Source organism: Lagopus muta, chromosome 4 (assembly GCF_023343835.1).
Source record: "Lagopus muta isolate bLagMut1 chromosome 4, bLagMut1 primary, whole genome shotgun sequence".
NCBI lineage: Eukaryota > Metazoa > Chordata > Aves > Galliformes > Phasianidae > Lagopus > Lagopus muta.
This window is the reverse complement of record NC_064436.1, coordinates 20,931,304-20,950,324: the sequence shown is the minus strand read 5'-3', so window position 1 is coordinate 20,950,324 and position 19,021 is coordinate 20,931,304. Positions and strand designations below refer to the sequence as shown.

The following is a 19,021-nucleotide window of genomic DNA, read 5'->3' as shown; positions in this document are numbered from 1 at the left end:
GAGTTCTATTACATAGTGTGAAATTGGAAAATCTGTTGTGTGTGTGTTCTAATGGATGTGACGGTCATTAAGTATATGAGTCTTCTGACGTTGTAATCAGATGTGATTCAGTCTGTTAAATATCCATGAAGCAACATCTGCTTCACAGAGTGACCTTCTGCTAAAGAATACTTAGCATCTATTAGCAGATCATAGTGCAGAGCTGCCTTATTTGGAATGCACTAAACTAGAGTAGTCTACTGCTGTTTAGCAACTAGCTTGTAATAATTTATTGCAGTTAAATAAAGCTTAAAAAACTCCATTAAATAATTACAGGGATTATAAGCATTTCGAAAACCTTTGTGTTCTACTGAAATTACCCATTTAATTTCAGGGTTGGTTTGTTTAAAAAAAAAAAAAAAAAAAAAAAAAAGCTGAAAACTAAAGGCACATTAGGGGATCTGTCAGATGCTGTTTTCCGTAGGTGTTAATAAAACCAGATTTAAAAAAAAAAAAAAAAAACCTGAAACAAATTAAAACCAAAAGCAATTTTACCATCTGTTGTATATTAATTAGAACTTTGTGTATCAAGGGTAAATTCTCTCTTCAAGAATGTCACTGAATGTCTGCTAATAAAATAATATGCAAATATATTAGACGATAGGATCATATTGAATTTCACATTCTGCTTTGGATGTAGCAACTGCTGAGACGCTGTATAACGAACTTTTAATTTTCTTTCTTCTTAGAACAACCTCCAAATAACCAAGGCCAGTCGACCCTGCAGCCTTTGCCACCTTCTCACAAGCAACATTCAACACAGCATCACCCATCCATCACCTCACTTAACAGAAACTCACTGACAAATAGGAGGAATCAGAGTCCGGCCCCGCCGGCTGCTTTGCCCGCCGAGCTGCAAACCACACCTGAGTCAGTCCAGCTGCAGGACAGCTGGGTCCTTGGCAGTAATGCGCCACTGGAAAGCAGGTAATTACTTAGGTACTACTACAGACTGGCATTTATGAAGAAAATATTTAACTTGAAAGATAGCCAGCAGCTAATACTTCCCCTTATTCAGCAAATAATGCTGAAAACTTTTCAGTACCAAACTATCTTGCTCCAAAAATCCAGAATGCCACTTTTTCCCTTGTGATGTTTATGGCACAGTAATTGGATGCGGAAAATATCTTAGTTTTTCCAGATGAGCATTCTCCTTCCTGTTCATCATTTGTGACTTTTGACTGTTTGAAGAAATGTCTTGTTTTGCTTAACAGAAATGTTCTGTGTTAAATATACGCTGTCATACATGTCAGATGTGAATGAACTTTCAGTAATGCTTTTTAACTCGAGTGCTTGGTAGCTTTCAAGGAATACCTATGTGAGACAGATGTTTTCTAAACTCATCTAGGGTTTGATGAGACCAAAGAATCGCTTCATTCTGCTATGATGATTAATTTGTTCCCATTCTTTTTTGTCTTTTACAATTGATAGCTGGCTCTAAGAAGGGAGCAACTAATATAAATGGTGACATGCTTCTGTAGATGCAGAATGATGTATGATGCAGAATGATCTATTAAAAAAAAAAAAAAGAATTATAGGGCTTACTGGCACAGAGCTGAATTTACCTACAGTGATTAATTAATACTCATGAAACAGTCAATCAGCACTAATTTTTTATTAGCATAAGCCATAATATTCCAATTTAGTCATCAGAACTGAACATTTACAACTATATTGAAGCTGACAGTAATTCTTGAAAATATTTATGAAATCCCTTTAGTTCATTCTTTGAATCCTTTTAGCTTATGATTTGCAGTGAAATAATAATAGTCCAACTGATTTTGAGTACTGATCAGAGCATACGTGACCTAAAGATTTTCTGTTAGGTTGTTTTGTGTCCCTACAGATGTTTCAAGCAACTCTTGTTTGGAGCGTAGGTCAGCTCCCCAAAACTAAATGCTACTGCAATGCTTAGCGTGCTTTAGCACTGTGAAACAGGATTCCTTTGAAAGGGATTTCATCATTGTATTCACATAATTTAGTACATTTAGAAAATGTTCAGGATTTTTTAGAGCAAGAGTTTGTAGTGGACAAGAGCATAAAGTGTATGGATGATTTCAGGATGCTTGGTTGATCGTCTGTGGACAGATAAGGTCTTTGATATTTGCTTTCATTGCCATGTCTATTTTCACTGTTTTTATAAATGTACTAGAATGAGAATACCACTTTCGGTCTCGATTAAGTATTTTTTGTCAAAGAGATACTTTTAATCTTTTAAGTGTTCTTGATGAGAAGCTAAGGATGTTTGAGTGTTCGTGTTTTGAACACTTGTACCTGAATTGAAGTGTGAAAGTTTCATGTTAAAACTGAGACAGCTTTACTGTAGTTTCTCTAATAGTATCACCTGGCTGGAAAGCTTGAGGTGAAGAACTCGTCATTGATTTTTCTCTTTTTGGTTGAAGTTCCCGACTGAGTGTGATTCTTAGTCTCAATTTCAGCTATATTAACAACTTTGTGATAGGTTTCTTCCTTCATCCATTTCTCAGCCTAAAAGAAAGTTTATTTCATCCTTGGCAATATTTTAGCTTATGCCCATACTCAGCTTTTCTTTTTTTTTATCTTACTTAGATGACTGTCATTTAGAGCTACAGAATGTGAATGTCAGCATATATACATTGCTATCTTTCTCTCTCTATAGGCTCATATTGGTGATGGGTGGCATAAAAATGAAATACAGCTTGCTGTCGCATATAGCTGGATAGTGAATAGGATGTTTTTGTACATGCAGGTGGGAAGGATATATTTGCAGAACCTGAGAGAGGTTTCAGTCTCAATGATTTTGTGGTAGTAAAATGGATGACTTTCAAGATATATATTCTATAACATTGCTTTCAGTTGTATATTTGATAGAATATGCTGTAATTTGGTTCTGCATAGTGCTAATACTTCTGTGCAAAGCATTGCTGTTAGTTTGTAAATGGATGAACTGTAAACTGATAGATTAATAAAGTCCAATCAAAATTCTAGTATTTTGTAAAATATAAGAATAATTTTATGGTGGTCTGAAACCACAGCTTGAATTGTGTGTGCTTCTTGCATCTTTGATGCCATCTTTAAATGACAGCAAGCTTATGCAGCAGTAACAAAAATTGACCTCTCTCTTCTGAGACTGAGAACTGCTCCAAAGGTAATGTCTGCTATTTTAATATGTTGGCCCACATCAGAGACATATGTAGGTGGTACGACAGTAGAGTTGAACCTTCCCACCAGTATTCCATTACGTTTTGTTGTCGTGTGACAGGCGGCAGCAGAGGAAGTACATACGAAGCAAAGGGGTGGAATTGAATTCTTCCGTGCAGAAAAAATGGCACCCACTGGCATTCATCAATGCTTTCTGAACATATAGGGAGACCAAACATTGGATGTGAGCACAGTGAGGTGGTGGGTGGTGCATTTCAGCAGTGGTGGTGGTAGTAACAGTAGATCACCTCCACTGGTGTGGATTCTTAGGAGCATGGCATGCAGGCTCCTGTGCATCACTGGCAAAAAAATGCATAACTGGTGGTGGTGACTGTGTTGAAAAATGGCATTTCATAGGTGAGAATCTGTACTGTCAAGTAGTGTTATTGTGCTCTTTGTATCAGTTGTTCTTTCCATGGAAATAAATAGGATAAATTACTTTCAGAGCAATCTATGTAAAATGAGCTTTTGGAAACAAAAATATATATTTCCTGCTGGTTTTTTTTCTGCCTTCTTGCAGGCTGCAGGACATTTCTCTTGGACATTTAATGATATCTTGCTGCAAGTTGGCTTCAGCTAGGGAAACCAGCGCCAGTTAACAATAGTAACTTGCAAAGGAATATGAAGCAGGAATATATGTATATGTGGCTTCACATTTTGTTCTTTGAATTATATGCTGGACACAGCCAAAATCATACAAATGCATGAATAGTTGCTAGGGGTCTTTTATATCATAAATGACAATTAAGTAATTAAATATTAGTATTTGTTTTTCTTACCATGGACTTTAAAATTTAGTACTGCATTTTTTAGATTTAGCACTTCTATTATTCTATGCTTCTATTATTCTATAGATTCTTTAGATTTAATAATGTACTCTCAAGCATCAAGATCATTACTTACATTTTTGTGGCTTTGCTTTCAAGGAGAATCTAAACGACTGAGATTTAAGAATACTTAGTAAATCACTTCTTTAGATGCTTTCTTTGTTAAATCTTTGCTGAGTTTTTCCTGATGTACTATCAATTACATAAACCAGAAATGAGCAGGGGAAGAGTATGTCATCAATTTGTTTATAAAATCAAGCTAGTATCATTTCTTAGGCAATATTTTATTAATTTTAGACTGGCTATCTAAGATGAATTGCCAGCAGGGGAAAATTTACATATTCCAGCCCAGGAATAAATTGGAGAGTAAATAAAAATCTGAGAATAAGTCTTTACACAAATTTAGTCAGAACCTGTGCTGAGCAGTGTGTGAACTTTGTGTTCTCTTGCTTGGCTTGCTGCGTAACATAACTAGTGTTAAGAAAGAAGGCGGTTTTATATAATGGATTGAGAACGTTTAATAGAAATTATTGAAGAAGCTAAGTAGTTTTCTCACAGTTCATACTGATATCATATAGTCTTCTCTTACCCCTAATTTATTCTTAAAAGTGGAATAGGTGGATGCATTACTGTATTCAGTTTTCTGGTAATTTTACTGAGAAGAAAGATGGAAAAGTCTGAAAAAATGCTTGATGACTGAAAAACAGCTCAGTATTTTGAAGCATTAAGTAAGGTTACTAGATTACCTCAGAGGTGACACAACCAAAACAAATTCTAGCATATGCTACTTCAGAAACATTTTACAAGCTTCATCCAAACTTCAGTTTACCATGCAGAGATTTTAGGAGCTCCTAAGGTGTGATGAGCTCTCAACAACCACCTGTCTTCATTGGGGTGGATTGCAGCACTTTCAATATTGATTAAGGTGGGAAAGAGTTTTCATAGCTTCCAGGGTACCCTTAAATCAATTTGTGTAAAGCCTGATTGATTTTCTGCAGAACCGCAGTAGCGCTGGAAGTTCAAGTCTGTTCAAAGCAGCTGTTTTATGCATTCCAACCAATAAAACAGTGTCCAGCTTAATCAAATTCAAAATTGTTTCATTATGTAAGTCTTGCAGGTTTTCACATTTGAACTTGATTAAAGATGTAATTTATATTAAAAATGAGTAGTGCGCAGTAAAAGCACAGTTTGGGAAAGGAATTCAAGTCCTGCTCACCTGAAGACCTTGAGTATTGTTTTGGCCATGTCATATTGCCAACCTGCAAAGAAAGAAAATGGTTCTTCATTTTACTTGGGTTGCTGGGAGAATGAATGCATTTTTCAAGACTGAGATTCATAACTGTGGAGACGGTAGATAACACAAACTTGAAATGTTATTCCGGGCAATCAACTAATACCATTTCTGATGTCTCAACTTGGACAAAAAAAAGTTGCTTCTATGTGACAAATTTCTTGTACAGTCATGATGCTACCTGTATCCAAGCCCACTGGCCCCATATGCTTGTAAGTTCCCCACAGTGTGAGTTATCTGTTGCATTAGATTTCTGCTTGATGTCTCTGGCATCCTTCTGGCACATGAGTCCTGTTCTGTCATCATGAAGACTTGCAATTTGAGCATGCTGTCTCTTTTGTCTCATGTCCTAGGCAAGCACCAGTAGAACAGATTTCAGTGTTATTTGCACAGAGTTACATGAGATAGTCATTTCTCTATTCAAAGAGGTGCAATTGTTGAAGCAAGCATGGATGCAAATTTAGGAAGAATTCCAAAGCTAATCTTTTCATTGTTTGAGTAATAAATATGCATCTTACAGCAGTAATAGTGCCTAGTCATGGGGATAAACTTTCATTTCTCACCATTCCCTGAGAGAGCTAACGTCTGGTGTGTCCTTTTCTTGCCGGGCTGCTGTGGGGCACCATGTGAAGAACATGAGATCTGCACTCCATGTCAGCTGCCCCTCAGCGTGTTGACTGGCTGTGCATTTTATAGTTCTATGTCAGTGCTTTCTCATCCAGCCAGGTCTTCCACAAAAGTAGCAGATCACCAAAGGGCAATGTCCCCCTAACAGTAGCCTGGTAATAAACCCTGTGTTAGCATGTAGTTCCAAGAACAGTCCGGAAGGCAGTTAAGTCCTGCGTTCAAAATGCAGTTGCAGTTTTTTTACATCCATGGGAAAAGAAAGTTATTTAATAGAATTAGTGAATTCTTTTTGTGGGATCTTCCCATTCATTAATTTGAAATTGCCACTCTAATTTCATCTTTTTGTATCTTTGTATGTAGAGAATTAGGAAATCAAGCAGTCCTTGCAAATGGTCATGACAACGTTATAGAGATGGATGTGTTTTCTCCAACATATCACGATAGCAGTTATGGGTATGTGACTCTAAGCGTTTGCATGATGCTAACTGTTGCCACAGAAGGCAAAATGTGATTTTTTATTTTTTTTTTTTCATAGCCTGTTTGCAGTGGTCAAAAAAAAAACCCGTCTGAAATAGACTTTATCGTCTCTATATCGTTTTGGTTGGGTTTTTTTATTATACTTAAAATAATTTGTCATATAGATTCGTAGTAAATAAAAATCGATGAATTTTGACTGCCAAATGTAGTCACTTTCACTTAAGAAAACAGAGGGGCAGTGGAGGTTGTATTAATTCTCTGTCCTGCCTGATTCTGCAAGCTGTTGCAAATTATTTGCATGGTTTTCTATTTGCCTGATCTGATCCTTAGTTTGTAACAGCTTCCTATTTAACGAATGTTTATGTTAGAAATATTGTGACGTACTATTGAAGCATAGGCAATGATCAAATGAAGGGTTACTTTCTTAAATAGAATTGTGCATTTCATATGAAATGCTTTGAGCAGTTGGTTTGAAATTTGAACTGCTGAGTGATAGATAGATAAATATGTAGGCAGGTACTGCTGATATTTTTTTTAAAAAAAGAAAAAAAAAATTCCATTCTTAAAATTAACATTTTAGTTCATTTAAATCAAATTTCTGTTATGTAACTGTTCCATGTCTGTTTATTTTTTCATTAGTATCTGTCCTCTATTCAAACTGCAATTTGCTTGTTGTCTACCAAATCAGCGCACACAGTTTCTGACACCCTCCATTCTCTTCCCCCCACCCCCACGAAAAAAAAAAAAAATCCTGACAAAGCAATGTAATTTCTGGTGAATTCCAGCCTGCTATTCATCACAGTATGTTCAGTTTTGAAAATAATCTTTAATCATATTTGCCTTTCTTTCCAATGGTAGGATAAAAATTAGGACTTTGTCCAAATTCTGTTTTGCTAATTTTAAATCTTAAAATAATCAAGGTGAGTTACTATTTGATTGAATTGAGGATTTATGCATCAGCTTGCTAATAATTAATTAATCTGTAAAATCTGTTGACACTATGCATTGATCTGTGTCACGTTCCAAAAAGCCCTTAAAATTTCCCTTAGATACAAATTGAAATCAGCTGCAGTAAGAGAGTTGTATGCTTAAATTCAGTTAATGATTTTCAGCAAACTCAAAGATACTGCAAATATTTGCAGGGCGACTATTTCTTGTTAACTAAAAATATTGAGTACTGTATTAAAAAAAAAATTAAAAAAAATAAAAAAATAAAAACCACAAGCCAAATAATACTGTTCCCTGTAGATCAGTACCATGGAATACTGATTTGGATGTGTAATTGCTGAAGCAAAGTTAATGGAAACGTGCCTGCTTTATGCTTTATACGTTTGCAATGGGACTGCCAAATGTAGATATTTTGGCAAATGGGGACTGTATTACATGAAATTCTTGTTGGTTTATGCTAGTTCAGGTAGCAGTACAATGAAATTTATCTTGTTTGTGATCCCTTCACTTTGAAAATTATGCTAGCAGGAATCATTTCATGGCATGAAAGTTGTCCAGAGATAATAACATATCAGTTCCAACACATAATAGATTTGAAACTGCAGTATGCTTTCAGCATGAAGATTCAGTTTATCTATCTTGCTAACATACTGTGTCACAGCTAGAATCATTATATATTTGTTTCTCTGCTTTCATGTCATGTGTGTGTTACATTATGGTATAGTATTTCTTAGTTTGTGTGACTTACAGAGAGAATATTAATCTAATGAATTTGACAATTTTAGTGTTAATAGTGATAATAGGAAAAGACACTTTGCATAGAAATTCTAATGATTCATATGCCTAGATCATAGGAATAGTTGTTTATAGCTTTGAGATATTCATATTTGTGCACTATGCATTAATTATGATAATTCAGCTAGAAATCACAAGTTATTTTAATGGTCTGTATTGTAGGCTTTCCTTGGTATGGTCGCTCTTTTCCCTAATGTGTAAAAATGTTTGTATGTGTCTTGACAAATCAGTTTAGCTTGAAGTAAAGAGCCTGCTGTTCTTTTACCTAACATCTCTCTGAGTTACCAAGGTATCCTATTAGAGTCTGGGAGAAGAAAACATGCTCTATCAATGAATGACTGTATTTAGATCTCTTGCAGAATCTAAATAAATCCTTTACATTTCCAGTTATTTATAGAATTGCTTCAGCTGCTGAACGTTTAATTTTTTACAAGGATAGGATCTGAAAACCTGTTGTACTCCAGAGCCTTATTTCCAGGGATTGCAAAGACTGGGGATATTTTTCATGTGCTGGGGAGGATGTTCAGGGAGTTCGGTTTTAAAAAGTGGCCAGACTGTTACAAGGCCATGTTGAAATAGATCAAGAGGGATAGAAGTTAGGAACACAGAGTAGGGGGAGAAATCTTGATGTGTCTGGGTGCAAAAGGAGTAGGTGTAGCTGTACAGATGGGTAGGGTGTATTAGTTCAGGAGAAACTACTTTGCTGGGCAAGGTAAATGCTATAGCGTCAGGGACTGAGTAGGATGAAAACCAAAATTGTTCTATGACCTTTACTGTTTGTGAGTGCTTATGAAATCCCTTTGAATAGCACGTAACTCATCGCCTACAGGATAGTCTCAAGATAATGAGAAGCCTTGGCTGCTGGTGTACATGTCATAGAAGAGAAGCTAGGAATCGTCACGCTCTAGACTTTCTATCTGTGGTGTTCTTTGCATTGAAAAGCTTCTTGTTGACAATCTCTGAATTTTCTTTAAATTTATCTTAAATTAATTTAAATTTTTATTAAATTTAAAAAAAAAAAAAAAGCAACTGCGTTTCAATAGTAAACTTGGTAAAAGACAGTGAAGCAGTATTGAGTTTGGTGAAAGAGTAAAAGACAGTGAAGATAAACATATTGTAGGTTACAACATCTTTTTACAGTTACATGCTTGCAGTTGAGCATGCCAGCCCAATCAGTGCAACTTAAGTTGTACCAGAAAATAATTTCAACAGAGTCTGCGAATTCTTTCAATCACATCCAAGTGAGTAAGAAAATGTTACCAAATACTGTGACAAAGCCGAGACCTGAATGACTTCATAATATCAAAATCCAAGGTCTCAGTTAATGTTGGTTGTGCAGTGAGAAGTCCAGCTCAAAAAAAGGCATCCAAAAAATGGATGTTATTAAAAGGATAGCTGTCATTCTGTCTGAGCACAAGGTGTGATCCTCTGCCTTGCTGAATCTCTGAATGCTGATCCAAGTCTTTTTGCAGGTTTTGGTATTTTGCATATGGGACAATGTGCAAGTGTAGTATATAAGTTCCCATCAAGGAATGATAAGAGCCTAGAAGATAGGAGTGATAGGTGCATCACATGTATGTGTGGAGTTGCCAGGTTGGTGGCAGTGGCTCTAACTCAGGTTATGACAGTGCTGTCACTGCAGTGACATGAATCTGGCTGTTTGAGTGACTGCTGGTAGAGCAGTAGTGGCAGCACAGAGTTCAGCACGGATTATCCCAGGCTCTGAATTGCAAGGAAGCTGCAGCTATGAGCTATAAGTGAGCTGAGGTTCACAGATCTATGATGATGGAAACTTCAGCCCGCTTGCAGCTTGAGGCAGAATCAGATCCTTTCAGCCAGTGGCAGAATAGTATTTCACTCCTTTAACTTCTCTCTGATTTTTGGCTCCTTTTAAAATGTCCAAGTAGCCCAGTCAAGTCTTCCTACTGCAGGTGAAATTGCAGCTTCTGAATTAAACTGTTGGGTAAATATCACAGCTCTGAGATTCTCTTAAACTGCATTTGCTTTTTTGAAATTGTCTCAGTGTGTACTTCAAGGCATTTGCAGAAATTGCTGTCTCAGATTACTAAAGACAGCAAAAGATACTGAAAGAGATTAGATGAGTGCTTGTGTTGTGCCTTTCTTCTTTGATTTTTTTCTTCCCTTGCAAGCTTAATTTATTCAATATTTCAAGAGAGGATCTAGTCAAGATTAGAGTTCTTCATCTCAGAGACCTCTCTCTCTCTCTCTGTCTCTCTCTCTCTTTCTCAGTTGGGATATGATTCCAGAAGAGCAGAGGACAAGATGAGGAACTGTAATATAAATCCTTAAGCTCACTTGAACATTTCCAGTCCTCAGTGTAAAATTCAAATTCTTTCTTTTAACCTCCCATTCTTTGACGAGATGAGAATTGGAGTAGCACAGGCACGTCCCCAGCCCAGCTCTTCCTGTGCCATCATGGTGGCAGCTCTGCCCTAGGCACGCAGCCATTTCTTAGTACTAGCTGAACCTCAATGTGTCATCGGTACTGTGTGCTGAAACCAGGGCATGAAGATGGCGGCAGAGGGGCAGTCTGACAAATTGGCTTCTGACATGGAAGTGTGGATGAAGCAAAGGGATGAAATTGAATTTCTCCATGCAGAAAAAATGCACCCACTGACATTCAGTTATGCTTTCTGAACTCTTCTGGAGACCAAACAGCGGATGTGAGTGCAGTGATGCAGTGGGTGGCACGTTTCACAGTGGCAACAGTGACAATCAGTCACATCCGCTGGTGCAGATTGTTATGAGCACAGCATGCAGGTTCTTGTTCATTGCTGGTGAAAATGCATAGCTGATGGTGGCGACGGTGCTGAAAAATAGTGTTTTGTAACTGAGAGTTTACCCTGTTTAATAGAGCGTCATTGTGCTCTTTGTATCACTTGTTGTTTGGAGTAACCTTTGCAGATGTGGCCCTGAGCCGTTCACTCTGTGTGGCCCAGACGAACCAAAAAGTTGGACCCCCATGTGTAGCACAAGTACTATCACTACCCAGAAATTCAAGAAGGGGCTGTCAAGGCTGTTCCCAGCAGCTGGTACCCGCTTCTGAAGTGAATATCAGCAACAATGATAGTGGCCACATCACTTACTGTAACTTAAATGGAAGTCAATTTTAAAGTTAGACTTCCAAGAAACCCAGAAGAAGCTTGTAAGGAGAGTTGAGTCAATTCATATTGTTTGAGCAATATATGAATCTAGTTTCTCTCTCTTCTGTAGAAGAGGCAAGTAATGGGACTATGCTGCAGAAAAGAATATGAGTAACTAAAACTGTGCCAGATTCTTTGCTTGCCCATGCAGCATCTTTACATCTGATTCCTCTGCTCACTTCTGCAACACAAAGTGCAGCTGAGCGTTGTCTGTTTCCCTTGCTTATCGTTACAGAGCGCAGCATTGCAGAGAGGAGCACAAAAGAGCAGACTCAGGACAGCCTGATTATTCTGATTCTTTTGATCCTAGATATGTGTGTATATGTATGTATGGGTGTGTGTGTGTGTATATATATATATATATCTACATCAGTGAAGTGAAACTCCCTTTCTTGGGAGAGAGCTATCTGCTCTAATCTCAGTTTGGAAGAATTATTACTAGGATGTTTACAAGTGCCGTGTGCGTACTATAGCTCTGTATTCTTATTTATGCCACTGAGAATGTGGATACTTTCAAAAGGAGAGAATTATTCCTGCACTCCTAAAGACAAGAAGCTTTGGACTGTGGCTTTCAGAGCCAATTGAGGTGTACTTGTGTTTGGGTTTCTGTTGGAAGCTTCTGCTGCAGATTTCCATGCCTCACTTCTCCGGTCTTTCTTTAGCAGCAGCCAGCAGTAACCTGTCAGGGAACAAATGTGGAAGAACACACAAGACTAAGGAAGACACTCTCAGCCCTGCTAGTTTTTTTTTCTTTCTTGGCTTCCAGACTTTAGTTTATAAAGAAAGTGGGTCCTCAGTGTAAACTCAGCCAAATTCAAGCAGGTGTTACCATGTGTAAAGTGTTTCTCTGAAACATTTGAATAAGCTGTTAGAAGAGGCTTATCTCCAGTTCCCACAGATGTTTCCTCTGTTTATGCATATGGATAATAGTTTTCCTCTCTTTCTGTCTTTCTCCCAAACTTGGATCATCATTTTATCTGATCTGATCTTGGAGCTTTTTCTAGGATTATTCCGCTCAGAGAAAACAGAAATTCACTTTTTTTTCTATACAATTTGTTATTGCATTTCTGCAGAGAAAACAAAATAAGACAAATTCACAACATACTGTAGTTTCTGTGCTGGCTTGGATTTACGTTAAATGCGGCCATGTGATTCTGTGGAAGTCAGTCATAAAGCAGTGCTGAGGGCAAACACCACCAACTACAAGGTTTCATCTCAGACAAGTGTTAACAGAAGATGAAGACAGGCATAAAGTGCTCACAGAGAAACAAAAATCCAATTCCTCTTGGAACCTACTGGGAATGCTGATCTCATGCATCAGTGAACCAGAGTTCATATGAGACCTAGCCAGTAATTTCTGTTATCTCTTTTACATCTTCTTTGTAACGTCAGTCAGCAGCGATTAATCTTCTCATTCCATCTGCTTCTTCAACTCAGTGCAAGGAATCAGATTTATTGATGTGATCTATCCATTAGTGAACCAGGCTGAGCTCTCTAATGTCAAATGGCAGGTGAGGGTCATGGTCTCACTCAGAGAATCCAGATCCATCCAGAGTGAGTAGGGTCTGCCAAGAGCACCAGCCAGTAGATGCAGTGCAAGTGATTGATTGCAATCTCAGACTGCCGTTGTGTTTTTTTTTCTCTCCGGTTAATGGTTTCTGTGTGTTCTGACGGCTAATGTATCTAGTAGGGTATTTGTAAGCAGAGAAAGAGCGTGGTAATCCATTCCTGGGAGGGAAAAAATCAGCTGGTTTGGCTTAAGGAAAGTCAGGGAGAGATAAACACAAAAACTTACATGAGAGTTGGATCAAGTTAAGATATCTGCAGCCAGATGCAGCCAATACTCTTTTGGAGTTAATTCCTTAAGACTCGTTGATTTTTTTTTTTTTTTTTTTTTTTTTTTTTTCCAACAATAGTGGCAAATAGAACACTACATCTCCATAGAGACAGATGCATCCTATCTCTGCTTGTGTCAGGAAGGAAGCATTCAAGATGGAGAACGAGAGCTTCTATAACTCAGGAGTCTCTGTTATCTCTTGCCTACGCCCTTTGGAACCATTGGGAAAATAACAAGATCTGCTGTAGGTTCCCATATATCTTGCTAGCTTACATTGGCTTTGTGGTGCTGCCAAAGTTTTATACAAGGTGCTTGTATACTTTCAAAAAGTAGAATTACTGATTGCTGCTATTCCCCAAAAGGTAAATTATGAATTGTGACCATTTTTAGACAAAACCTGCTATTCTATTTTTTGTTCAAGTTAGCAAGCACCACAGCTGTATTCAATTCAAAAATAGGTTAATTACAGTTTCTATTCTAATACATTCAGTAATACCACTATACAACATGTCAAAATCAAGCCATTAGGATTACTATCCCTTTCTGAGTAGTAAAGTCCTATCTCCTGAAGTACTGGCCCTGAAGTTTATATCACCAAGACATAAATTCTCTAAAATGTACATTTCTCTCAGCGTGTGTTCAGCTGAGGTATTTTCAACAGAAGTTTTTTCCACTACTTGAGGATATCAGAATATGATTGATGTGTACCCACTTTTAGGTGTCTGAGGTGCAGATATACTCTATCATGCCTCGGAGCGAATCCAGTGTAACAGATTGAGGACTGCAGCAAAACAGATAAGAACATTTACCTCAGCTTGCTTACAAATTTATTTCTTGGTGTAGTAATGTCCACAGATTCAACACTCCTTAGAGGTGAATAGATATTTTTTAATAGAAGGAGCTGTGGCAGATTTGAGTTAGTATTTGAGGAGAGATCAGCCTGTGTCCATGGTATAAAAATGGGTGTGCTCATTTTACTAAGTGGTTAGCTTGTGATTACAGAAGACAGAATGACTTCTTCCTCAATTGGAAAAGTTGAGTAAAATGCAGTAACTGTGTATCCAACAGTAGCCTCCTATGCTGGCAATTGCTTGTTATGTTCAGGTTTTTTTTCCTCAAATCACAAAGACAACAAAGGAGTCAAAGTTATAAAATTGGTGGCCTTCTTACTTACACAAAGTAAAATTTCAGAGACTTGCAGATATACTCATGTATCTCATCTGGAGATCTGTTGGTACCAAAAGGTAAAAGAGCCATATCCAAAAATGAACATTAGGGAAGGGTTTTCTTTCTTCTTTCTCACCACGAGTCACTTTCTTTTCTGTTGTCTTCCAGACGTTGGTTTTGTTGTATACTGCACCAAAACAGCAGGTATCTGAAAATAGCTTTTCTCAACTCCATAGTTGCTTTTGCCTGACCCTAAATCTTCCTTATTTTGCTTTAAGCAATTACTTTTTAGTATCTTTATATGTTCTGCTCTAGAATGAAAAATGAATCAAAGAGTAATTTTATAAAAATGTTGTTTTTATGTACCACAGGGCAGACACTACATACTCATTATAAAAGAACAAGGGAACGATCAGTTGAATTTAAATTGAAATTGATGGAAGAAAACACATTTTGACACAATGCATGTTTAGTCTACACAGCAGAATACCACAAGACTTGAGTAGAAGCCTGAGTTTTGAACAATTTATAGACATCAAACTACAACTGGATAAGTTGTTTGGAAGACTTTAGTTGTGCAGTTTGTATTGTCCTCTTCTAGACAGGATGTTGTCCCTGGTAATCTACCCTGCTGTTGTAAGGATTTTTTCTGCTTATTTGCTTTACTATTAAATACGTAACTGTTCTCCATCAAGTAGATCTTTCTTCTATACAATTTTTTGAAGCAAACTAACAAGCTTGTGTTACCACCTGTGCTCATAGGAAACTTCCCCATGCACTGTTTTTCAGCCAGAGATAACTTCAAATTCCCAGGAAAGGGAGAATTTCTAAGAAAAAAGGATGACTTCTGCAATGAAATCTTCTGAGCGTTAGTGTTTCCTTCCTCAGTGGTGTGTAATGATTGGAAGAGCTACATGGAATTAAGACCATCATGAAATGATAGGACAGTAATTAGGGCAATATAGAAGACAGCACTACAAGAAAGCCTCAGTCTGCGATGGTATTTTGTGTGCACTGACACCACGTGCTTTGTTTTTTGAATCACGGAAGTGTTTCTATTAAGAAACATGACCAAACTAATTGATTTTTTTGCATTCCAGATTCCTTAAGTGCTAATTGTACATGACAGTACAGTAGGTTCAAATATATGGGAAGGAGGGATTTGGGTTTTTTAAGGACATACATTCTAAATATGGTTTTATTCTGAATTGAAGATATTTTATCCGTAAGATGAGAGGAGTGTTTTGGTTTTGTGTATTCAGAAAGCCTGGTGGTATTGACCTTTAACCTGTGACAGCAGTTTCTGGTCACTGTCATAATCTAAGTAACAGCACTACAAGAAAATATCTGTTGTGGTAATAAGACATGATGTTTGCTCTGACATGCCTAGAGGAGTTCAGAAGAATTTCACTGCACCTTCACATTTCCTTGTTTAGTACAAATTTAGAATGTTGTGACAGACTTTCTGTGAGATTCTCCGCTTGGTGTACTTGTGCTGTATAACATATACTGATACGAAGCTAAAACAGTGCTCAGAAGGGTGTTGGAAAGGATAAGATAAGCTCTTTCATATCTTCCAAATGTCTATAAAGCATTCTATATATGATGTCCAATACTAGAGAAATCATAGCTGCAAATCACCAGGAACCTTTTGCAAGTTGAAGCAATCTTGGTATAAGCTAAAAAACTGATGTATCTAATGTAGATGTTACGTCATGAATGTTAAAAACATTCAATAATTTTATAAAGTTTGTTATCAACATGTTTAAAGGTAATATAGAATACTTTTTGTCACAGATACTTTTTTGGTATAGTGTTTGAGTTTCTGGTGTTCTGGAATTTAGAGTCTTCCAGATGTGTTTATGTAACATTGCAGTGTGGAGCATCTGTTCTATTCTGAACTGGGGTGAAAAGTCTTTGTCACAAAGTTATTCTAAATTGTATTTCCATTGCTGGGCACTGTGCTAACTTATGTCAGAAGTATTTGGGTTTAGGGTTTGAGCCTCACTGTCCTTGAATGGTTTTGTAATCCATCTCCATTTCTCAGAGGCCACAGTTTTAATGTAATCTTTCTGCCTAACTCCTGGGTTTTTTATCACTTTCTTCCCATCCCACTTTCCTATTTACTGAATTTAGTAGAGACTACTTCAATTTTATTTTCCATAGAGGAAGTGGCAGCAGAGAGAAAATCTTATTTGGTGTGAATTCTACCCCCAGCTTGAGGAGGAAAAAAAATTGTATGTACCAGTTCCTGGTACTGAGTTAAATTAAAAGCATGATAATTTCATTTTTATTCAGAAGCTCCTGTCTTCTCTTATTAGAGTTTTGATACTGTATTTCTGTCTCTTAAGAGAGGAAAGTTAAGCACGATGTCTGCCCATTGTGAAACAAGGTGACTTCCCAGCTGTCTTTGCAAGCAAGGATTAGTTTATGACATAACTTTGTATTTTACCGCAGAGCTGAGATTCGTAACTTTTAGGTGCTGAATTTTTTTCCCTTTAAAATGTTATGATTAGCTGCACTTTTTAATAGAAATACTTATTGAATTAGTAGATGGAAGTGTATATTGAATAAACATTGAAATAGAACATTATTTGCTTCAAAAAGTGAATTGAGTTATTAAATAGCAGAACTAGCTGGTCTTGTAAAATATTTGCAGGATTCAGTTGCATTTTGTACTCTTAAAGCTTTAATAAAATATTTTAAGTGCTGCTTACAGAAGATCTAGCAAGTGCTTGTTAAATGATCAATTTTGAATGGAAGGATACGCTTTTATAGCTGCTGTTAGGCTCCTATGAGATTAAATGTAATATAATTGGTGGTAAGTCGGTGCCTGGTCAAGTAGTACAAAGTTTAGGTTTTAAAATGTAGCTACTTGAGTTCCATGGTTTGAAAAGACAAGATAAATGGATATATAGATAATTAAAATCATTTGCAGATAGATTATATTTCAAGAGTGTAAAGAATTTCAGCATTATCTGGAAGCAGCCTGGATTTGTTGTCAGATACCGCATCCTTCTGCATGTCTGTCTCACAGGATCGTGGCTCAGAGAAGCTGGCAAGATGTGCAAGGCCAATAGCATTGCACTTTAAATACTGATGACTCTGAGTTAATGTGGAAGGAGAGTCTCTGACCACTTTCTTAGTAACCTTGCTTATGAGAAAGAGAAAAATCCAAAGAAATTTTCTATACCCAGAGGAAGATGCCAGTAGTTTTTTTGTATTTTTTTCTTATTTTTTGTCAGTCTTTTACTCTCTCTGGATTTTTCCCTCAGCAGCCTCCAGTCAGCCAGTACAACCACTCTGCCATTGTATTAACATGATTCAAAGGAAAAGAGGAGTAGCTTGAAGTGAGGAGTCGTGCTGTGTGCTGCCTAAGACTGCACACTGCTGAATTCACATATAAAAGTTACAATTTTCTTTCATTGTCTTGATGCCTGAGGTGGACTGTCAGAGCTGTGACAGCTCCCACCACCACAGATATGTGGCCATCTCCCAGATTTATCTATGGGATTAACTGCTCAAAGGCTTTGAGAATGTGGATTACACTCTCTAGGTGTAAATTATGCTATACCAACATCTCAGTTCTCGCTTGCTCAGGAAAAAAAAATAAAAGTCAGATGCTGATGGTTTTGTTGCATTGTTTTATTATAGCTAGGAGTGTATAAGGTTTCATGCAAGTGTTCACATAATGCAAATTCCCATTTTTGGTCTACTGAGCCGAACTGTGAGACGGGTGGGTGTTAAAATCTCAGGTTGCACAGACAACTTCTTATTTTTAACATGGAAGCTGATGTTTAGAAGGACCATTATCATATCTGCTGAATGGCTTCCTTTCTGTCCCCCAAAGCAGTACTCATTATGTACTGAAGAGGAAACAGCTTTCTTTGTGTTAGTTGTTATCCTGGGATCTATGTGCATGTGCCTGGAGATACCTTTTGTAGCCTGAAATGAAAGAGCAGTGAAGGTCAAGTGAATAAGACTCTTTATCAGGACTTAATAAATCTACGTGCTTCTGTGAGTCCGTAAAATCAAACTAATGGTTCTGAGAGGTAACACCTTTTATATTGGGCTAGGCACTGTTGGTTTTTGTGTTTGCTACTTACAAAATGTCACAACTTGTAATGAAGCACTGTGTTAGAGGAGATTTAAACCACAAGGGCATTGTCTTTTGAAATCATTAATAATCCTCTTTGCTCAGAAGTTCAGAAAAACTTGCATGTGCTGTTGTGCATCAGTAGATCTAATATATATCCATCTGTTGCTTCTGCCAGCAAGTTGCATGTCATTCCAAATGAGGTAACCTGCGTATAGAATATTTCATGGCATTACTTGTGACGGAAATATTTTCAAGTGGGGGTTTAATGCCATTATGATCAAATTCATAACAAACTGTTTATCTGCTGCTGTTATTTTTCTCATGCTGCTCTGGGGCAAGTTAATTTTCAGTGTCTCTACAGTGCATTTCTGGTGAAACTATAGGTTGTACCACTATAGGTTGGCATGTTGCTATCCAAGGATCCAGGCCTGGGCCCTGGAGGTTGAATGTGCTGTCAGCAGAGAAGCAGTCCTGATGAGCCTGATGTCTGGAGATGTAGCTAGAGGGCCTTTCCCTCCAAAACTCACACTGTGTTAGAGCCTCTGACCTATACTGTATATAAGGAATACA

The 19,021-nt window shown here is 37.3% G+C and overlaps 1 protein-coding gene across 9 annotated transcripts in view; it reads left to right on the top strand.

The window, feature by feature from the left end:
• The window catches only part of TENM3 (teneurin transmembrane protein 3), a 1,260,835-nt gene that overhangs the window by 1,125,068 nt on the left and 116,746 nt on the right, over positions 1 to 19,021 (top strand). For 8 of the 9 annotated variants that reach the window (XM_048943303.1, XM_048943305.1, XM_048943306.1 and 5 more), the window contains 2 exons: positions 729 to 966; positions 6,325 to 6,417. The exons of the other annotated variant lie outside the window; for it this stretch is intronic. In XM_048943303.1, coding sequence (XP_048799260.1) covers positions 729 to 966; positions 6,325 to 6,417 — 331 coding nt within the window. The remainder of the gene's footprint in view (positions 1 to 728; positions 967 to 6,324; positions 6,418 to 19,021) is intronic. 9 annotated transcript variants of the gene reach the window in all.